The sequence below is a fragment of the Lycium barbarum genome, chromosome 12, assembly GCF_019175385.1.
Source record: "Lycium barbarum isolate Lr01 chromosome 12, ASM1917538v2, whole genome shotgun sequence".
In the NCBI taxonomy this organism is placed as follows: Eukaryota; Viridiplantae; Streptophyta; class Magnoliopsida; order Solanales; family Solanaceae; genus Lycium; species Lycium barbarum.
Genome location: NC_083348.1, coordinates 66,379,754 through 66,401,542, shown reverse-complemented (window position 1 = coordinate 66,401,542; position 21,789 = coordinate 66,379,754). Strand labels below are relative to the sequence as shown.

General features: G+C 33.2%; 1 protein-coding gene across 1 annotated transcript; it reads left to right on the top strand.

The window, feature by feature from the left end:
• Window positions 1-12,550: 12,550 nt before the first annotated feature.
• On the top strand, window positions 12,551-20,489 carry LOC132622647 (NAP1-related protein 2-like). The gene is made up of 10 exons (XM_060337290.1): window positions 12,551-12,842; window positions 17,242-17,364; window positions 17,467-17,517; window positions 17,687-17,758; window positions 17,893-18,006; window positions 18,111-18,172; window positions 18,471-18,531; window positions 18,734-18,790; window positions 18,883-18,927; window positions 20,226-20,489. The coding sequence occupies exons 1-10, from the start codon at window positions 12,729-12,731 to the stop codon at window positions 20,262-20,264; spliced, it is 738 nt and encodes a 245-aa protein (XP_060193273.1). The 5' UTR covers window positions 12,551-12,728; the 3' UTR covers window positions 20,265-20,489.
• Window positions 20,490-21,789: the final 1,300 nt, after the last annotated feature.

The window sequence follows — 21,789 nt, the reverse complement described above, 5'->3', positions numbered from 1 at the left end:
GAATGTAAATGCATGAATAAACTATATACACAGAACTGGCTACACAAGACTAGACCCATGAACAGAAGGATTACCCATAAATGGGGTAAATGAACATCAAAGACTGAAGTACTCCTAATACTCCTAAGAGTAGAGTAATATGGAAACTCACTTACTCGCTTGTTGGATCATACCATAGGAACATGCCAAAAGAAGAAAGGAATGACCTTAACATACCTTGGAGTATCTCCAATCGCCCAACCTTTACCTCTTGAACTTGTAAATCTACAATTAAGGTAACATAGGGCTTAATTAGGCTATTTACTTTGCTTACTAACCATCCTCAAATACATATAAAGCTCAACGAACTATAGACAATAATTTCCTTTGTAAGCTTACAACTCTCCAACTTCTCATTCGATCCCACATCAACTACAATACTCACATCAACAATGACAACACACATATATATATATATATATATATATATATATATATATATATATCAAAATATATTCAAATCCATTCCCAATCATCTGTTAAAATAACCCTAAGTCACTATCTTGTCTTTCATCCACTTACCACTTCCACAACTATCCCTTCTTCACTTAATATCACTAAAACTCACTTAAATACAAAGGTAGAAATCATGTACATACCTTGAGGGTCAAGAATCCTAAGAATCACTTCAACTTCAACTCCCTAAACTCCACAACTTGAAGAAACCCTAGAAGCAGCCTTCTTCTTCACCATCTCAGGTTTACGGGGTCCGGGTCTTGTCAAACCTTCACTAATATGATGAAAAATATTGGGAGAGAATATCTTAGGGTTTTTCTGATTTTGGAAGGAGGAAAATATGAAATATGGTCATGTACCACCTATTTATACTTGGAAGCCAAAAAGGCTACAGCGTCCGGTTCGACGAGCGGGTCGACGGCCCGTCGACTTACCCTGTCGACCTGCGCCTGCAGATGCAAGGTTGTGTGATCCTGTCGACGCCGCACATCGACGGTCCGTCGAGTATGTCGACGATAACTGGTGTTTTGCAGATTTTCCTGATTCATTTCAGATCGCGTCGATTCGCTCAACTTCTAACTATGTAAATTGTCAGGAATATCTGTTGGTACCCTCGTACACGGGGTAAGGCACTTTCTACTCTAACTCGGGCTCGGGTCTCTATTCGAAGGGCATACCCGACTAGAAAACCACAGGTTCTACTACTACGAACACGAGGGGTGTAACACATATAGCAGTTGAATTGCATGCTATTCACTTGCATCTCATGCTATTTATACTTGCATGACTTGATTTCCTGCCATATGTGCCCTAATTGATAGAAAGATGGGATCTTTATACTTGAATATGTCATAATTGATAAAAAGATGAGATCTTCATCCTATACTTGTTCTAATTGAGGGAAAGATCGAAGCTTTATGACTATTCTTGTTTTAATTGATAAAAGTTTAAATGATTATTCTTGAAAATGAATGGACTTTATGAACCGATTGGGTTGTGGAAATCTTCTTTACTTATTGAATCCTTATAAACTGTGAATGTTGAAACTAACAAAGCAAGAAGAGGAGTATCTGAAGTACCAACTCTCGTCATCACTATAGTTTAGGGTCGGCCAATGATGTTGTTGGTTACACGTGCTTCCGGTATCCACTCTACACTTGCTGCACTTTTTGTGTGCAGGTTCGGATCCGAGCGCGGGTAGAGGCTTGTAGATCCTTTGGACGTTCTCTTGGAGTTTAGGGTGAACCGATGATCATTCCACGACACCAGACTCCTTCCTACCTCTACTTTCTATCTTTCATTATTCCAGACAGTGTTCATGTATAATTCAGACTTGTATTCGGATTAGTAGCTCTTGTACTTGTGACTTCCAGATTTTGGGGTGTATTTTGATTTAGACTTATTTCTATTGAGTTATTAAAACTATTAAGTACCTTGAGTTGTATTTCTTTACTTTTCGCATTTACCTTACGCATTTGGAACTTGTATATGATTTGGGGTTCGCCTAAAGGTAGAGTTAGGTGCCCTCACGACACAAATGAGATTTGGGTTGTGAGATTTTCATCTCAGATCAGAAACAAAATCAAGAAGAAAAATGAAAAAAAAAATGACTTTCGTCTTTTTCATTGTTGGATGAACAGGTATGAGTTGGTGTGGTTGAGAACACCCAGACGAAGGTATATATACAATTTGAGAAAAATTATACTGAGTGATTTGGATTTGTTTCAAGTAAGAAAGTCGGACACACGCTCACACATTATGTAATATAGAACAATGTGTATCACTAATAAAGGGGGGCCACCATGGCTTGTTGTATGTCGTGTATATCAATGTATATCATACACAAAGTTTTATGTATATACACATATATACATGATATGCAAATGCAGGAGATAAATGGATCTACAGTGTGATATATATTGATATACATAGCAATATATAGGGATACAGTGAGGGATATATACATATCGAGTTGTCTTCAACCTCAAGTTTTCAATATAAGATTCAGCTCAAATCATGTTCAAAGTTCAAACAACTCCAAGATTGATATTCAAACTCCTTGAGATGTTTCCAACAAAACATGATATGATCTCGATCGAAACAAATCATAAATATGCCGATTAAAAAAACAATAGTCTTTAATAGTGTTTTCAGATCCTTATCTTCAAAATCAAAAGTCTTTATTTGCATGAATAGATGAAGATTAAATAGCATTTTTGATGCATACCTCTTCCCATCGTTAATTTGGATTTTTAAAAATTTGTTGAGAAATTGAAATGAGAATGCATCCAATGTACTGACCAAAAGCTCTAAGTAAGAAAATAAACTTCGACCTAAGAGTGTTTGTTGGACAAATATAATGATAGAGAGAGTTGAAGTGAGAGAATGAGAAATTCGGAAAGTTGTAATAGTATAAAATCGTTAAAAGAGGGGTGTAATTTGAAATTTTAAAGCTATTTTAACGAATGTTGTTTCTGATTATGAAATGCCAAAATTTTAGCCTAAAATGTGGATACGATATACCGATTGCTAATTCCATTAACTTATCCGATAAAATTTCCCCATTTTATTTAGGGATTTTTACTCAAATATACCGTCCAAGCAAACAGTTTACACATTACATAGCTCAAAAAAAGTACATCTCGCTTAGCCCAAAAGTTTAGCTAAGAAGACTCTGGATAAGGGCATAAGGCTACCAAGCAGTGAATCACCGATCAGTTACCAACTTAATTTTTTTTCTTCTGGGGTAGGGGTTTGTGTGCGAGAAAGAGTTGTTCCAAATATGTCCAGTTGAATTACTAGTATTAAGCACATGCTTAAAAACAATAAATATGTAAACGACAACAAAGTTAAGTGACTAACATTAATATACATTAAAAATGCTTAAAAGCAAATTTGATTCTCTGTTAAACTTACTCAAACACCCCCTATTTAATCCACTTGTTCTTGCTCTTGTAAGAGTTACAAACAAAGAAAAGTGAGAGAAATTTAACTAAGTAATGGAGTAGTAATTAAGATAAATACACTTTCGCAAAAAATTACTCACATAGTTTTGTACCATCGTTCTTACTCAGAAAAATTTACATTTATACATAAGCAGTATTATATATTGTATTTGCTCTTGCTTAAGATAACTACTTCAATTACATAAGCAAATTTTGAATCATCTATTTACCACTTGCTTTGTTGGTTAACCAGCGTACCTCTTTTAATTATAACTGTGAATATTTTCTGAAAAATATTTAATAGAGCTAACTTATCTGATGTATAACACTGTTATACACTATTATATATTACATATTCATTTTTATATACTCTTATATATTGTATATACTGTACATATACAGTGTATAAATAATGTATCTGCTCTGTATAACTATGTATAAACAATGTATTTGCTTGTATGACCATATATAAGCAGGATTTTGTACACTATATACATTACATATTCATCATTATACACTAATACACTATTATATATTGTATATATAGTAGATATACATTGTATAGATAATGTACTGCTCTCTATATCTACGTATAAACAATATATCTGCTTGTATAACTACATATAAGCAGGTCGTTATACACTATCGTACACAAGCATCATTAATAGAACAAATAGCAGTTTGCATAAGCTGGGAGACAAGAAAAAACTCAATTAGAATTTTCATTGAACATACACAACAAAATCGAGGAAAAAGAAAAAGAAAAACAAACCAAATGAAAAAGGGAAATATGACCATTGATTCTAATATATATTTAATCGGACAACAAATTTACGGGGCAAATAAAAAAGTTCAAATTTAAGTATAATTAATTAATTAATTTGACTACCAGGAAGATAATACTGATGAAATCAAAATCAACATTTTCTAAAAATCAAAATTCAAAATTTTTAGATACAAAATGCAAAACGAAATTAAATATTTTCTGAAATATTTCGAAAGTGCAAGAAATAAAAAAAAAATTCATGAAATATTAGTTGTGTAATAACGAGTAAGAGTGAAAAATATGGTGCTTTTAGAGGCCAGCCAAGCAAAATTTCTATTGATTCCTATGGTGTGTCATGTAATATGGCCCCTAAGCAGTTAAGTAGAGTACTACTTTTGAAAAAGGTTTAAAAATGAGTTGGGAAAGAAATGGGCACGCGGGAGAGAGAAAACTGAGGTGCCGTTTGGCCATAAAAATTATTCACTTTTTTCCGGAATTTTTTTTCATTTTTTTCACTTTTGGGCGTTTGGCCATAAATATTCCGAATACAACTTGAAGTTGTATTCCGGAATACCAAAAACTCAAAAAACTTGTTTTTCTTTTTTCATTTTTTTCACTTTTTACAACTACATTTCACAAAAAACTACAATTTCAAAAACTATGGCCAGACACAACTCCAACTCCAACTTCGGAAATTCCAAAAAAAAAAAGTGAATTTGTTTTTGATATCTATGGCGAAACGCCTACTGAGAATGAGCACCAAAACTTTATCTAATGGTAGTGGGGTAATGTATTAACAATTTGGCTACAATTGGTAAACTAGATTAGCGAAGTGCATTAATCTGTAATTGCCCCTTTTATTTATTTAATGGGCCAAATTGTCATATGATATCAAATTTTCATGAATAAATCCAATAAATGGATCCTCATTATCTAAAAAGATGGATAATTTCAGAAACCTTTCACTTAGGTGCATGAGATTACAAGTGCAAAAATGATAGCTTTGACATGGTTGACACGTCTTCAGGGTTGTGAAATTTTAATAGTAATGTACAAGTCTGACAAGTCATATGCTACCAATGGCTTGGTGATATGTTTACCAAAAAAAAAAAAATATATGTGGTTTGGTGATATTTAAGTATTTGCATGTTTTATAGCCATGTGAGGGACTTCCTTGAATTGGGCTTAGCACCTCGAGGTTTGAGGCCAATATCATTATCCTCACTGTAAAAGAATTGGGGCAATTCGCTAGAATGCTCTTATTTTGGGGACATCTTTATTTTTTTCCCCTCAAATTGGTGGTCTTTAATTTTCAAAAAATTGCGCAGATTGCCCTTCTTTTGGGGTGGTCTTTAAATGTTGCCCCTCATATTTGTGGTCTTTAAGTTTTGCCCTTCGCTTGAAAAATGGCTTTATACCTAAGGTTTTGAGTTCGAACCTCCGCTTAGTCACAAATTAAAAAAAAAAATTGCAAGGCAAGGCTTGGGTCGCTTGTATGCCGGACCCGACATACATTTGTTAAGGAATAACCAAAGTTATGCTAGACCCGACATACTTATGCTTATGGGCAAACTTTTAGTTAAGCCTTAACTAAAAGTATGCCCATAAGGGAGAATTTTTCCTTAAGACATCGTTTAGTTATGTCTTATGGGGCAGACTTTTAGTTAAGGCATAACTTTTCCTTAAGACATAGACTTTGCCTTATAAGGCAAACTTTTAGTTATGCCTTATAAGGCAAACTTTTAGTTATGCCTTAAGGAAAAGTTCCGCCTCATGGGGCATACTTTTAGTTATGCCTTATGGGGCAGACTTTTAGTTAAGGCATAACTAAAAGTATGCCCCTAAGGCGGAACTTTTCCTTAAGGCATAAACTTTGTCTTATAAGGCAAAACTTATAGTTATGCCGGGTCTGGCATAACTTTAGTTATTCCTTAAGAAGTGTATGTCGAGTCCGACATACACGCGACCCAAGCCTTGCTTTGCGATTTTTTTTTTAATCTATGCCTGAGTGGGGGTTCAAACCCGGAACCTCATGATTTCTACGCGAAACTCAAGATTGCAACGCGAAGGGCAAAAATTAAAAACCAACATTTTGAGGGCCAAAAACTAAAGGTCATCCCAAAGGAAGGGCAATCCTGCGAATTGCCCTTTAATTTTTGTCCTTCGCCTAATACTATAAGGTTTGGGGTTCGAATCCCAGCTCAGTCGGAAAAAAAAAATCGCAAGGCAGAGTTTTATAACAAACTTAGGCCTATTGAGGCCAAAGTTAGGCCTGCAGGCAGAATTTTGCCTGCTTCAGGCAGAGTTTAAGGTAGTGTTTCAAAATTCTTCCTGCAAGGCAGAATTCTGCCTTGCGAATCCAAGTTCTACCTAGCGAATTTTTTTAAATTTTTTGACTGAGCGGGGGTTCGAATCCGGAACTTAGGAATTTTAGGCGAAGGATAAAAATTAAAGACCAATAATTTGAGGGGCAAAAATTAAAGAACAGTGCATTTGAAGGGCACTCCGCACAAAAATTGAAACTTGCACAATAATGACTTAACATTACTTGTAAAACAGAAAAACACACTACTTCATGCTTGATACAAGGAACCAAAATTAAAGGACGCTCTAGAGAAAAGAAGAAAAACCCAATTAGAAATATACGAACCCCTTAGCAAGCCCAAAATAGGAAGAGCAAATAACTTAACTTAGTCGAACCAAGGCTCCTATAGCTCACTTGGTTGGCTATTGAACTTTCATTTGGTTAGTAAGAGTTCAAATCTCACATTGTAATTCCTCTCGATTTCCCTTACCCCTATGTAATATTTTTTTTTTTATTTTTATAAAAAGGCTCTAATGAAAGCTAGCAGCATCTCATGAAACGAAGTTGAGAGCTATTTTTTCTTTTTAATTTTTTGCTGTATTTACCAAGTATCAAAAGCCTATTTGGTCCAATTTTTTTTTTTTTTTACTTTTTCACCCGGTGCCTGATATCTCCATTGGAGCCCGACTATATCTGGATTCTCGCCGCGTAAGGCCCATTCGGGGGAAGCGCTTACTGCCAAGGATTTTTTATACCCATAGCTCGAACTAGAAACCTCTGATTAAGGAAAGAGCAGCCCCATCTGTTGCACCACATCCTTTGGTGGTCCTATCAGTCCAAGTTGCGTTTGCGAAGAGTAATAAAGGGGAACATTCTCTATCAAAAAATCTCATTGTCAAGATTTAAACCGGAAAATTTCTATTCCTATAATAACCATAGACTAATCGTCTTACTCCAGAATGTTTACTGCTACGCCTCCCCCTATTTACATTGTCATTACTAGTAGGAGCCACTTTTGCAATGAACTATCATTAAAATGTAATTTCCGTCATCTCATAGTTAAACAATTGTAACTTACAATTTTTCTCAAAATATTTAAAAATTAAACTAAGTAGTTTAGTTCAATTCTACCAAATTGGTCAAATTGACTAATTGTCACGGCATAAAAGTGCCATTTTTAGAAGTTCTAATTGCTTTGAAGCAGTTTTACAAATTATATCTTACAGATTAGATTAGTAAATCAAACTTATACGCTCATCAAACTTATGAAAAAGGAAATTTTAAAAAATATATAGCCCAACATAAAATATTACGTCACGTAGCTCAATATATAATATTACTCATACAATATTATATCTGAAGTGAAATCATTATACATAATATATGAATCTTGTATAAAAGTGTAAAATAATATATGAAACTATGAAAGGTGTTTATCTATACTATATTAAAAGCACGAAGGACCTAAAAATGTTGATTGAACTTTTTGTCCTTTATTAAAAGACTCCACAATAGATAAAATCGCTATTTACTATTTATCTCAAATTATTATTTAATTATTTTTATAATATTTCACGCGACCCAAAAAAATTAGTTAGAAAACTTTCCTTATTTAAATTATATAGGGAGTCCTAATATTTAGGAATTTAAAACCAAGTAGGTTTTACCTTATGTCAATTCTTTCCATACTTAAATAAACGTAATAATCACCTAATAATGTAAAACTACTTGCTCATCATACGGTGAGTTCTTTAAACTTTTTCTTCTTCTGTTGTTCTATAGCCTTTGGTATTTTTTCTTAATTTAGTTTATTGTTGTTTTTAATGCTTTTTCTTGATTTTGTTTATTGTTGTTTTTAATGCTTTTGTAAAAATGTTTTGATTTACTGTTTAATTTTGTTTTTCAGTATTATTGACCATTCAATTCAATAGTTTTTTTGGAATAAAAAGACAATGCTGATTAAGGCCTTGAGTTAAAGAGAACTCAGGATTGAAAATATCTAAATAACTTAGTATTAGTATTTCTTTTTTGGTCAAACGTAGCTTCAATATAGAGTTTAGTGATTATAATTCAGGTTTTTTTCTTCTTTAATGATATCCTTTTCTTTTTCTATTAGTTATTACCCATCCAATTCAATATTTTTTTGGAATAAGAAGTTATGTTGTTTGAGACTGAGTTAAAAGCGCGAAGGGCCTCAGAAATGTTGATTGAATTTTTTTTCCTTTATTAAAAGACTCTACGATAGATAAAATTATCATTTACTATTTTTCTCAAATAATAGTCTATGAGGAAATAAATTTAATAAATAAAATTTTAGATTTTAAAGTCCTATCCTAAAATCACGCATGCCTACTGCAAATAAAATTGTAATGACAATAACAATGGAAGTAGTGGAGTTTAGGAATGGAAGTAATTAAAAAGTGGTATACCGGTGGTACGGATGGAGCTCCTCTCCATTTTCCCCAAGTTCTTACTTGGATGGGAGACATGTATCATGATTGAAAACTAATGGTTGAGATGTATTAACCAAAGCAAAGTCCTAATCATGGTTAGGATAATAAATATATATTTCCTTGTCAATTTTTGTAATTTCCGATAATTCCTCTTTTAAAAGTTTCAGAACTTCAAATAATTATTTTTTATATGTCCAGTTAATCTTTACTCAATTATTTGTTGTGTTCCCTTTCTCTTTAATTTGTTTGGTATTCCTTTTCTATTTTGTTTTTAACAATTGACGAGTCAATAAGTCAATTAACGGATACTAAAATTTTAAAATTGTATAAATTACTTTTATTATACAAATATTATTATTTATTCTTTTTAATTTGTTGATTTAATACATTGATTAATTGGCCATCTTACTGAATTTACTCCCACTAAGTGTTTTATGTCCATTATTTTCTCAATTATATTCCCATCTGTTCAAAGAAACAGAAAAGAACTATTCAAAGAAAAAAAAAACTCATAACGAAGCTGGAAAAAGAGAGAGAAAAATATTTAATATATATATATATATATATATATGTAGCTAAAGTTATGGGATATCAAAAAAAAAATTGAAGCAAATATATGGTATATTTATTATCCTAACCGTGATTAGGACTTTGATTTGGTTAATTAAATCTCAATCATTGTTTTTTAACCATGACACCTATCTCCCATCCAAGTAAGAACTTGGAGGAAATTGAGAGAAGAGAAATGGAGAGGAGCCCCATCCCCAGTAGTACATACTATATTCACGCATGCCTAATGTAAATACAATCGATTTAGGACTAAAAATCTATAATTTTACTTCTTAAAATTTTCCTTATTTAAATTATGTCCTAATATTTAGGACTTCAAATCAATTAATACTCTTCTACAAAATTACTATTTAACTTCGGCAAAGCTTCAGATTTCTTTCATCAAATCCACGCGTTGTCTCTCCCTTTGCAATAACCTAAACTTTTTTCCTCTTGAATTGGTAAGTTTTAAATATTTTACAAGTATGTAATTTGATTCATACTAATATTATTGGTTTTATGACTTGCTTATCAAGAATTCATAATTTTTTTTCCATACATCTTGATTGATTTAATGTAAGTGTCGATTATGTTGGAAGTAAATTGTAGGTAGTTTCTGTCTATTTTTTTCTTATTTGCGTTGGGGATTGTTAGAAATTCATTTTTATTTAAGTTAGAAAAACTTTTACTTTCTTTATTTCTAATCATGTACTAATCAAAATTCAACTATAGTTTAAAAAGCATATCTTGAAAGAAATTGATCGAAACTCATGAGAAAACGAAGGGAACAACCGGATTTGATCAAGAATAATTATAGGGATCTCTGATTTTTGTATGTTAGAAATTGGCACTCCTATCCCTAATCATGCAAAATTGTCGTTTGATAGCGTGTGTTCTTTCAGAATGCTCAAATTGATTACATGGATAATACATATGTATCTGTAATATTGAGTTTTTACTTATTTTTCATTGATGAAATCATTTGTTTCCTTCTAATGTGATTTCATATTTACTTTGCAGTGAATTCATCATTGACACCAACTATGAAGTAATAAGGTATGCTTTATTTATTTAGTCCAAGAATTTTTTGAAATCCCAATATTTTTACTTAGTTGATTATCTATTTTACATTAGAAAACATGATTTCCTTTTTGTTTGGTTAATAACGCGACTGTTCAATCATTCTTCCTCAATTTTTTGTGAAGCAGGTATTCACCAATAACGTTGAACAAAAACATAACTCATGAATTTTTTCTTGAAAATTTAAAAGTTTTCTTCTCAGGACTAGAAGTTGATATCTTCGATTAAGGATGAAAGGGGTCCAATATGTTTAACCACTACCCTTAGTGGTTGATAGGTTCAATTTTCTTCTTTCACATTATTTTGTTAATATTGATTGTATGATACGTATGTAATATGATTCTTTCGGATGAGAGTAGGAGGAACGAGTTCTATTAGAGTGTTTTTACTATGCCATGTTGTTCTTTATTTTTAAGTTTTTTTTTTTTAATTGACATGTTGACATAAACTTATTAATTTATTATGCAAGTTTTAATTATTGATTTAAATTCTTTATTGCTTATTATATTTTTTCTTATGTTTATCTACAACTTTATTCAGATATGTGATATTTATGTGTAACCAATTTTTGTTGTATAAATTCTTTTAGATGAAATAAATAGAAGACTCAAATGAAGAAAAGAAAATGATTCTTGAGACACAGATTAATTTGAACTAATTACCATTATTCTATATAACTTATACACGCGCATGTAATGTGTGTGTGTTGGTAATAAAAGTACGAAGGCCTTAGCGAAATGTCATTCGCTTTTTTTACCATTTAGAAATAGATAGACATAATGACCATTTAATTGCTATTTTTAATATTTAAAACTCTGAAATCAGCTAAAATTGTATGTACTAATAATACTTCCTCATATGAACTAGGTAAGAATTTCTAATATTTTGGTATTCTTTTAATTTTGGACTACCTTCTCTTCTCCGATTAACTAGCTCGAGCTTAGAAACTTTTCTCAAGATTAGCTCTATTTTAGTATATCAAATAATTATTACATGCACAGATTTTATTTTCGTTTCATTAGTAGAGTTTCTTTTAACAATATCATTATGTATCAAATCATTAGATAGTTATTGACGTTAGTTTTGGTTTACTTTTTACAGGGTACAAAAATTTCAATTTTGATCTTATGAAAAAGTTTTTTTTTTTTTTTGAATAAAATAAAATAGCTATTGAATTATAGAGGGGATATTCACCAATTACATACTAATATCTCTTATAAAAAAATAATGAATATTGGCTGAATGAACTTATACAGACCTTTACTTCCAAATACAATTCGAATTCTAATGATTTATCTTGGAATGATAATTTTTTTAACATAATATAAGAGTAAATCAAGTGTTAAATAAAATAAATACCAGTGGTGAAAGAAATTAGAAATAAAGCAAAATCTACTATACTGTAGTATTAAATATCAAATAGGTAAATGCAAATTCAAAGTAACAAGGATAAAATAGTAGAAAACAAAATATATTCTAAATGATTTTTCTGTTACATTATTCCAACAAATGAAAACTCTTAGTAATATTCTTTTACTATATGTGAAATTATTTGACTACTAAATAAACATAAATTATCAACGGAAGTTAAACAATAAAATTCGTCACTAAGCCTAATTAGCGACGGATTATGACGAATTATCAAAAAAAATCTTAGCTAAAAATAATTTAGCCACGGATTAACGATAAAAATTCATAGTTAAGCTCAATTTTTTGCTGTAGTGTTAGTTGTCAAATGATCAAAGCGTGTACGCTGAATTTAGTATACAACTATAGGCTAAATCGGATAAAAAACTCAAAATATGAACTACTTAGACCTAAATATTTTCTCCTAATAGACATACATAGTGCATAATTTTCCCAACTAAAAATTTGTATACTATGCTACTCTTCACTTGGAAATCATATGACGTGGCAGAGGCGACATTTAACAGATGAACTTAACATAACATACGAGGATGATGACAGAGAATGTTATAAGTAAAGACCAAAGAGAAAAAAATATCATCGTTTATACTTTGGTCTCTTTACAAATACATTGGTTCGAACAAACATAGAAATTCACTTCTCCCTTTCTTCTTGTTGTTGGCAACATTAGGGTTTTAGCAGACCACACCTCTCTAGGGTTACTAAAAATGGTGGTTGACCATGCCAAGAAATCAAAGACAGAGGAAAACACAGATCAAATTGACACTGATCTTGTTCTCTCAATAGAGAAACTTCAAGAAGTTCAAGATGAGCTAGAAAAGGTTTAATCTTTAACTCTATTTGTAATGCATGTTATATATATATATATATATATTTTTATTGGATTTGCCTATAAGTCTTTGATTGTGGAATTTAGTATTTTTTATTGTACCTTGTGTTTCTCGTTGTTACTGTTGACAAGGGTGTTCTTTGTTTGCAACCCAATGTTTTTTATTGTTTGTTTAAGAGAAAGCAGGGACTTGTGTTTAGTTTCTGCCCAAATAGAACAAATTGGCATCTTGATTGTGGAATTTAGTATTTTTTTTTTCTCCTTGTGTTTCTTGTTGTTACTGCTTTTATATGTTTCTACATTATGGGGATTGTTGATGAGGATGTGCTTTATTTGGAAAGCAATGCTTTTTAATGCCTTTCACTTGTTCAAGAGAAAGCAAAGACTTTGTTTTTAGGTTTCTGCCCAAACAGAACAAGTTGGCCTTTTGATTAATTGATTGATTGCTGCCATTCTCTTTCTTTCTTTGTTTTTTCCTTCCATTTGTGTGCTGTATTAGGATATTCGTTTTTGGAATTTACAATCAGCTTAGATTTTGTTGGAGATATTGTAGAGTGAGTAGACAACTTTAAGTATAAAGAAGGAGAAAATTTGAAGTTTGTTGGTGGATAGAGTTTCCGGTTACGTGGGAGCTAGTAGGTGTCCTGTAGTATTGGTTGAGGTGTGCGCAAGCTGGCCTGGACACCACGATTATCAACAAAAGAAAGAGAAAATTTGAAGCTTGTTACTCCCTCCCTCCCCAATTACAAATTATATCTTGCTTTTCACTTCTCGAGATTCAAACTAAGTAAAATTTGATCAATATTCTAATATTCTAATATGTATTTTTTTCATCATTAGAAGAATTGCAACTCAAAGAATTTTTCGTATAGTTTTGAATGTCTAAATTTTAATTTTAAAATATTCCGTTGATCTAATCCGATTTAAATTTAGCTTCGAAAATTAGTCAAATTAACTCTCGAAAATGGAAAAGCGACTTGGAACGGAGGGAGTATTTTGTTAAATTCCTCTGTAATTGGAAATGATTAGTCGGTCAATTGTCCTTTTGTTTTTTTCTTGGTGTCGAAAATAAATTAGCATAAGCGACAAAGGGAGAAGCCAGTAGTGAACTTTTTTGCTAGGAGTAGTACACTTGTAACTTCTTACGCTACATTGATGGATCGAATGGAACAAAAGAGGGGCCGGGGTTATTAATTCTGGATCTTTGAAGCTGTATTTTTTAACCAAATGGAAGCCTTGCGATATGCTAAGATTTTAATACACTTCAACAACACATGGGGACCCTTTCCAAAACATTAAAGCACATAATCTCTGCAGCTAGTGCTCCTCTTTTTACCATGACGTGTCACTGTTGATGGTGGTAGTATAAACAGGAGTATAATAAATTGTCAGCCTCTTGTTAGAGACTACTATCGGTTCAGAAGATAGACCTTGGGCCTTACTCAACCCCAAAAGCTAGCTCATGAGGTAGCTTTTCCCTAAACCACATAAAGAGACTACAATCCGTACCCTCAACCAATGCGTTAATCTAACACTATCTGATTCTCTATGTACTTATATCTCCCTCCCCTCATTCATTTTTTTTAATTCCTTGCCCAATTTTCCTTTCTCTCCTCTTCAATGAACCATAATGCTCTCTTCTCATAGAAATCTGCCAGCTATCACTCATCGTGGCTCGCTGACTGCAATTGTCACCAAATCCACTGTCAGCTACACTCAAAGGGATCCTCTAATTCACAGTGCATTTTATCTCTTAGAGTTTGCATGAAACTTTCCATATTAAATTTTGGCTATTTAGATCTCTGGAAACCATTATAAAGTATTAAATGACTTTGAAAGAAACATTTAATGTTGGATCACGGACAGATGAATCACACAATAGGTCTTTATAAAAAAAACGAAATAGAAACTAACGTCTTTTCGAGAAGAAGAAGGAATCAGGCGAGTCGAATGAAAGGTGCAAAAAATGAGCAAAATCGTCTCATTAACGATTAGAGAGCGAAAGCCCAATCAATTTGCGCCAATTACTGTAGTGAGACCGGTGGCTCATGTCGTAACCTACTTTGATACAAAAAAGACAGGCTTAGTGTTTGGAAAAAAATCTACAGAAAAAGTGTGAAGACATATAATGGTAATGAATCATGTAATGAACTATAATTGTTAATAACTGATGAATGTTTTGATTCTTTTCTATCTAAATCAGTTCCGTTTAGACCATATTGACATGATTGTTAATAATTGAATGAATGCTATGCTTCATTTCCCCCTTTTTTGGGTAACTGAGAAATCCCCGAGGGCTAGTAGTTTGTTCACTTTCCTATTGGACATTTATTTACATAACTTTAAGATCAATAGTTTAAATTTAGGATTGAGACATCATTGATTGACGCAGCAGGGTATCTCAACTTATGTGTTAAACATTGCAAGTCTGGAACTAAAATCATACTCCCTCTGTCCCAATTTATGTAACACTCTTTCCTTTTCTGTTTGTCCCAAAAGAGTGGCACCTTTCTATATTTAGTATTTGGTAACAATTTAACTTTAAATTTCTCATTTTACCTCTAATGTGATGATCCTTTTTTTTTTTTTTTTTTAAAATATAAAAAAGAGTTGATTTATAGCCACAGAAATATCTAGCTAGCTGTACTTTTTGGTCCTAGCCTTTCAATGAAAAATTTCTTCCGGAAGTACCTAATGCTCGTGTTATTGACTTATTCTCTGAGTACATGTACACTTCTCTTTTTGGCAAGTACAGATTTTTATGGATTTATGGGTCATTGCAAGATGTCTTACCATGTCCATACAGGCGGTCTAGCTGGGAAACACCTATTAACTACTAATAAACCACCAAAGCTGTTCACTTTAAATGGGTCTGGGTAACAACTTAGTTCATAGGCTAAAAGGGTAACATCTTAATCGCCCATCATATTTATGGTTAAGTTGGTCTGCCAGAACCAATTACTACCATTTATTTTGCAAGAGTCATTCTTCTTTTGTCATTTCGCTTAAAAGTTGTCTACTAGAGGAGTTTCTTGAACTCACCGCCAGTCTACCCAGTTGACATTTCGGACAACCCAGGGGCGGATTTACCTTATGCCGAGGGGTGTCACGTGACATTGCATCGTCGGAATTTTTTACTAAATATGTGTATATAATTGGAAGTAAGAAATGAAAATACGGATATATTGGTGAAAATGACACTGCTTGACGTAAAGACGTAAAGAACAGAGTAGCTCAGTTGGTTAGCGCTCTTAGTTTTCCGCTATAGGTCGTGAGTTCCACACTCAGCAACCTCAGTTGTTGTTTACTATTTTTTTGGCCTCATAAACAAAAAGATACTTGTCCAGGTTCGAACCACGGACCTCCTAAAAATTACGAAAACAGTCGATCAATCAATCCTGCTTGACATATGTAAGTTTCTGTGACAAGCAAATATTTGCTACTTCTGCTTCCCTGGTTAGACGTGTTCTATTTCCATTGTGTTCTTTTTTAATATGATGTTGTAGTGTTTTATTTATTTGTTCTCATTTTAAATTTGTGGACACCGCTTCGAAAAAAATCCTGTGTACGCCACTGGGACAACCAACCAATTGGCAGATATCATACTTTCAAAAGTTTGCTGGCAATGTGGTGGTTACTCTCTTATTTATTTCTTTTCCTTTTCTGATCAACATGCTTTTACTTATTTATTTATAATATAATACGATACAACAACACACCCAGTGTGATCCCACAAGTGGGGTCTGGGGAGGGTGAGGTGTACGCAGACGTACCCCTAACTTGTGTATAAAACCTCGGCTCAGGAAATGCGTTTATTATAATACGATGTGAATTATTAATGTCATCGATGATGCTTTGAATCTCCTGCTACAAGAAAGAATACAGTCAGCCACAGTGAACGGGCCATTTAAAGCCCATTTTGCTCTAAGGTTAAATATGACTTCTAGAGAGTTACCAAAATATGAAGTTCTTTTCTCCTTTCTTTCTCTTTTTTCTTTTTGGTACTTGGTTTTCAGGGTCAGAGCTTTTCTTGCTGGTCAAGCGCATGAGGATGATTTCAGAATATGTGAATTTGAGCACGAACAAAAAACAGTTAATTTGTTTAGATGTGGGTTACTGGGTTCATCAAGATTCAAGTTTTAACTGTGGCTTCGAAATTCTAAGTCCTCAAACACGTGTTTCTTATTAGCTTTATATCCATATGCCTTCTTGGAGAATCTGCTTCCCTTGTTTGCTCAGTGTAACACTATAAGATAGTTGCTGGCTCAATAAAACTGGTTCAAGTACCTATCAATTGATTGTCTTAATTGCATCTAAATCTGTTTAGTAAATGCTGTTAATAGCTTTTGCATTATATCATGACCATCCATTCTTGATTTGCAACTGTGCAGGTTAATGAACAAGCTAGTGAGGAGGTATTAGCAATTGAACAGAAGTATAATGAGATAAGGAGGCCGGTTTACGAGAAAAGGAGTGAGGTCATCACATCGATTCCTGACTTTTGGTTGACTGCTGTAAGTCCAGTCAATGTCTTTCCGAATTTCAATTAGCGTCTCTATGGCGGAAAAAATGAGCAATCTGACATTTTTATCTGTAAATAAATTTTCTCCATGCAGTTCTTAAGTCACCCTGCCCTTGGTGAGCTTTTGAATGTGGAAGATCAGAAGGTTTGACATGTTATTCAACTATAATTTATTGGAGGACTTCCTTCGGAGTTTCTTAAATGTTTTGTGATATAGCCTTAGTATAGTGCCTGTTGTTTAAGTTGTTGTTCTTTGATATATTATGTGAGGATGATGGTTTCTTCTTTTTTTAACATTCTTCTCCTTTGATTAGATCTTCAAATACTTAGATTCTCTTGATGTGGAGGATTTCAAAGATGTGACATCCGGTTACTCCCTTACTTTTGTAAGTTTTTTTGTTTTTAAAAATACTCCTTTCTACTGGAAGGTTGTACTAAATATGCATCAACAGCTTGCATCATCTCACATAAATTGCAACAAGTTGCTGCTGACATTCTATTTTTTTCTTTCAACCTGCAGAAATTCAAACCAAATCCTTATTTTGAAGATACAAAACTTGTCAAGACATATACATTCCTTGATGAAGGATCAACAAAGATAACTGGTACGGCTATTAAGTGGAAGGAAGGCATGGTAATGGCTACACCTCTAGAACTTGTTATGTGTTAAAATCCTCCTTTTCTTCTTCCTTGAGACCCCTTTTCCATGGAAAACTAATGAATAGCTGTAATTTGAAGGGTGCGGCTAATGTCGGTAATCCTGAGAAGAAAGGAAACAAGCGGCCACCATCAGAGGAAAGGTATTTGTTACTCACTTTCTGGGCTTGCTAATTCTGTGCTTTGAGGTTGGGAGCTCCCTGATTTATGACAACAATGTCTCTGAGTAGTTATAAAGATTATTCAAGAAAAGATTTGGAAGGAAAAAGAAAAGCTGGACTAAGGAAGTTCTTATTTACTGATATTTGTTCCATAGATTGCTTGGTTAAATTTCCTAAGACGCAAACATGTAGTCTTTCTATTGATATGGTGAGAAGAAGTAGCTTAGATCTTTTTTAACCGTATATTATATCACCAATAACCATATGCTGATGGATGCAGCTTTTTTAGTTGGTTTTCTGAAACTCAGCTTAAAGATATTGCGGATGGGCTTAGTGATGAGGTAATTGTTGTATCTGGATGCTTGAAACTATTTATATGGCAATTTATATAAATGATTGATGAGATTATTTCATCTTTTGTCCTTTCTCTGATTTTCTTATGAGAAACTTAATACGTTGTAATATTGTATAGTTCAACAAATTTAGGCTTATCAGAAAGTTCAGTTTCTACCAGATATCATATATGTTTTCCTGTGACTGCAGGTGGGAGAGATAATTAAGGAGGATTTGTGGCCTAATCCGCTGAAATATTTTAACAATGTAGTAACATTTTACCTTTCCTTTCAAGGTTATCTGATGTGTTCTCCTTCTTCCCTTCTTCAAGCTAAGAGAAATTCGTGCTTTGCTTGTAGGAAGCTGATGAAGAAGATTCCGATGGAGACGAGGACGATGAAGAGGTAAACATTGATGATATTAGACTATCTTCCTTTTTGAAGTTGCTTGATTTGGACCTTCTGGTTTTGTGCTAAGCTTTTCTGACTTGCCTATTGAATCTTCTGAGTTCTTTTGGTGAAATGTACTATCACGTTGTTCCTGTCCTTTGTTCTGTTTCTATTTCACTGTTCCTTGTTAAAATTTGAAACCTTTATTCACTAAATAGATGGTGCAAATGTCATGAAACAAACCTCGAAAGATGCATAATTGAGTATGCATAATTGAGTATCTCCTAAACATTTTTGTGTTTGGGTTAGCCATTTTGGATCTGAGCTTTTTACGGCCTAGGGTTTTCTCAACCTAGGCACAACTACTCCTGTGTCTTGCCTCCAATGATAACCGTTACCTTCAAGATGCTACAGCCAGAACCACACAACTTAGTAATGGTATACCGAAACTGATGCGCTGTGGTGAATTCAGTTGTAGCTTGGATTTCTTTAGTAAAAAATCAATGGTCATAGTACCGGACTACTGGTCAATCTGATGATTAATTAAAGCCTTAGACGGAAAACAAGGATGTAGACATACCAAAGAAAGTGATGGGACATAGGCAACAAACAGTTAAGAAGAGGGCAAGTTGAGGCATTAGGGGAAGAACCTACACCTTTTTTCAGCTGAAGTGGGGAAGATCTACACTTCTCAAAAGTAGTTTATCTTACTTTGTCCTTCCAGGATACAGAGAATTTACATTATTCTCAAACACATATATTCATCTTTTACCACTAGAAAGTTGATACATCTTGTGAATGAGGGGATTTCAGTATTTATTGGGATACAAACTTCTTGGAGTCTCATACATGTCCGCGCTCCCGTAAGAAGTGACAGCCCCGAAATTGCACATGTAACACCTAATTGTTTATTTCTATGACTTCTCCTGGGGAAAGCAACCTTATGGGAAAGTAGCTCATTACTTCCCGCAATATGTAAATGAGTATGATTTTAGGTGTACTGAAGTTTGGCAACTCACATTCTGCAGGGAGTTATACGATCCAGAGTTCCAGACAACAGTGAAATCATAGATGTTATTTACATCTAAATTGTGTCTGATATGTGCAGAACTTGTCTTAAAGGCTCTGTGTTATTTATATATCTGAGATTGAAAATGAATTACCTAAATGCTTATCTCATGCTTTTCAGTATATATGCTTTTAATTATTATTGCATATGCTCTAACTTGAAAATGCGCTGACAGTTGAAGTTTGGTTGTAATAACATCTTATATGATGTGATTTTGAACTAATCTTTTATTCATATTGATCAGGGAAGCGACGATGATGAGGAAGATGAGGATGATGGCTGAACTCGCTTTTAGCTCTTTAATTAATCCCTTCTTCTAAACTATGCTCATATTGGTGTCAAATATAATTTTCAGCTGTGGAATACTCAGTCTCGTAGGTAGCTTTGATTTCTGATATGACAGTTAAAAAACCTATTATGTACCTGGCCAGTAGATTTACCCGGGATGGATACGTAGATGCTTTTGATGCCCCAAAACTCTTTAATGCCAGCCTCATTGGATTGACTAGTTGTACTTTTCTTTGGTAATCTGGTTAAAGGGGTACCATGGTGCTCCACAATGTGATAGGTTTAGATCAGTTTAGGAGCTTTTGAATTGCTTATTATATATGGTGGTGCACGGCTTCAGACTGTTAGGTTAAAATCTGCTCTTTGATCAGTGATTCACAGAGGAACTTAGCCTTATTCTCAAACATGGTGGCTCGGTTGATTGGCACTCCTGTAGGCTCATCTCGAGTACAAATCATTTTGGATAGTTAGGTTAGTTAGGTTATGTTCTTCGATCAGTGATTCACCGGGCCACCAAATTCAGGAATTTTTCCATAAATCTCAAACGGTTGGTTGATTGCTACTCCTGTGGGCACTTCTTGAATACAAATCCTTTCGAGGTTTTTCTTTGTATAATATTTGACCAATTTAGTTCTGCCATAAATTTTTGAGGTCGCTTCAAAATTCATTCATCAGAAGAAGTGCTGATGTCCGATAGAGCGATAATCAATTGAAGGGACCCTAGTTTTATTATCGTAAAGTGGAGGCCATATACTACTATGAGCCTGTTTGGATGGGCCTATAAGTTGCAAATAACTTATAAGCTAAAAAAAATAAGTTGGGATAGTCTAACTTATTTTTTTTGGCTTATAAGTTGTTTTCAGCTTATAAGCTGCTTTAGATAAGCTAAGTCAAATGGGCTTAATTATTTTTTTGAGCTTATTTTAAGCACAAAATGACTTTAAGCTGGCTAGTCAAACACTCAAAAAAACTGAAAACAGCTTGTGATAGACCTCAGCTCAAGAGCTCAAGATAAAGCGCAAAGTGGAGGCCGTATACATTGATTAAAAGATTTTTTGGTTTAAAAAATTTCTGCAAAGATTATTACGAAGAAGAAAACTAGAGCCGTTTGATTGAAAAAATGGAGTTTAATTTTCTAAATTCAATCCTATCCAATAGTTAGCTTTCACAATCTTCTCGAGAATTCGTTGTTAAAAATTACTTGAAATGCTCGACATTTACGTAAAATAGTCTTTCAATAGCTAATTCTCAAAAACTAGACCAATTTGTGCTGAGAAAAAAAAGCTGCTCGCACTGAGTTTGTGAATAACCTTGTTAAATTTAAGGAAAGAAGTGATTCTCACCCAAAGGATGTATAAAACCAAAATACAGCGTAACGTGGCATGTTACATTTTTTGGGAACTTTGTCTTCGTTAAAAAATAGCTCTCATTATAATGTCGACCAAAAACATTAAGAAAATAATAATAAATATTCAAATAATGTTCTTAAGAATGTAAAAATCAACAAATTTCATATATAG

Bases quoted from the DNA above. Each gene is read 5' to 3' on its own strand.
- LOC132622647 (XM_060337290.1), top strand. From the start codon at position 12,729: ATGGTGGTTGACCATGCCAAGAAATCAAAGACAGAGGAAAACACAGAT. The intron at 18,007-18,110 runs GTAATGGCTACA...TGTAATTTGAAG, and splicing joins TTAAGTGGAAGGAAGGCATG to GGTGCGGCTAATGTCGGTAA. The intron at 18,173-18,470 runs GTATTTGTTACT...TGATGGATGCAG, and splicing joins CGGCCACCATCAGAGGAAAG to CTTTTTTAGTTGGTTTTCTG.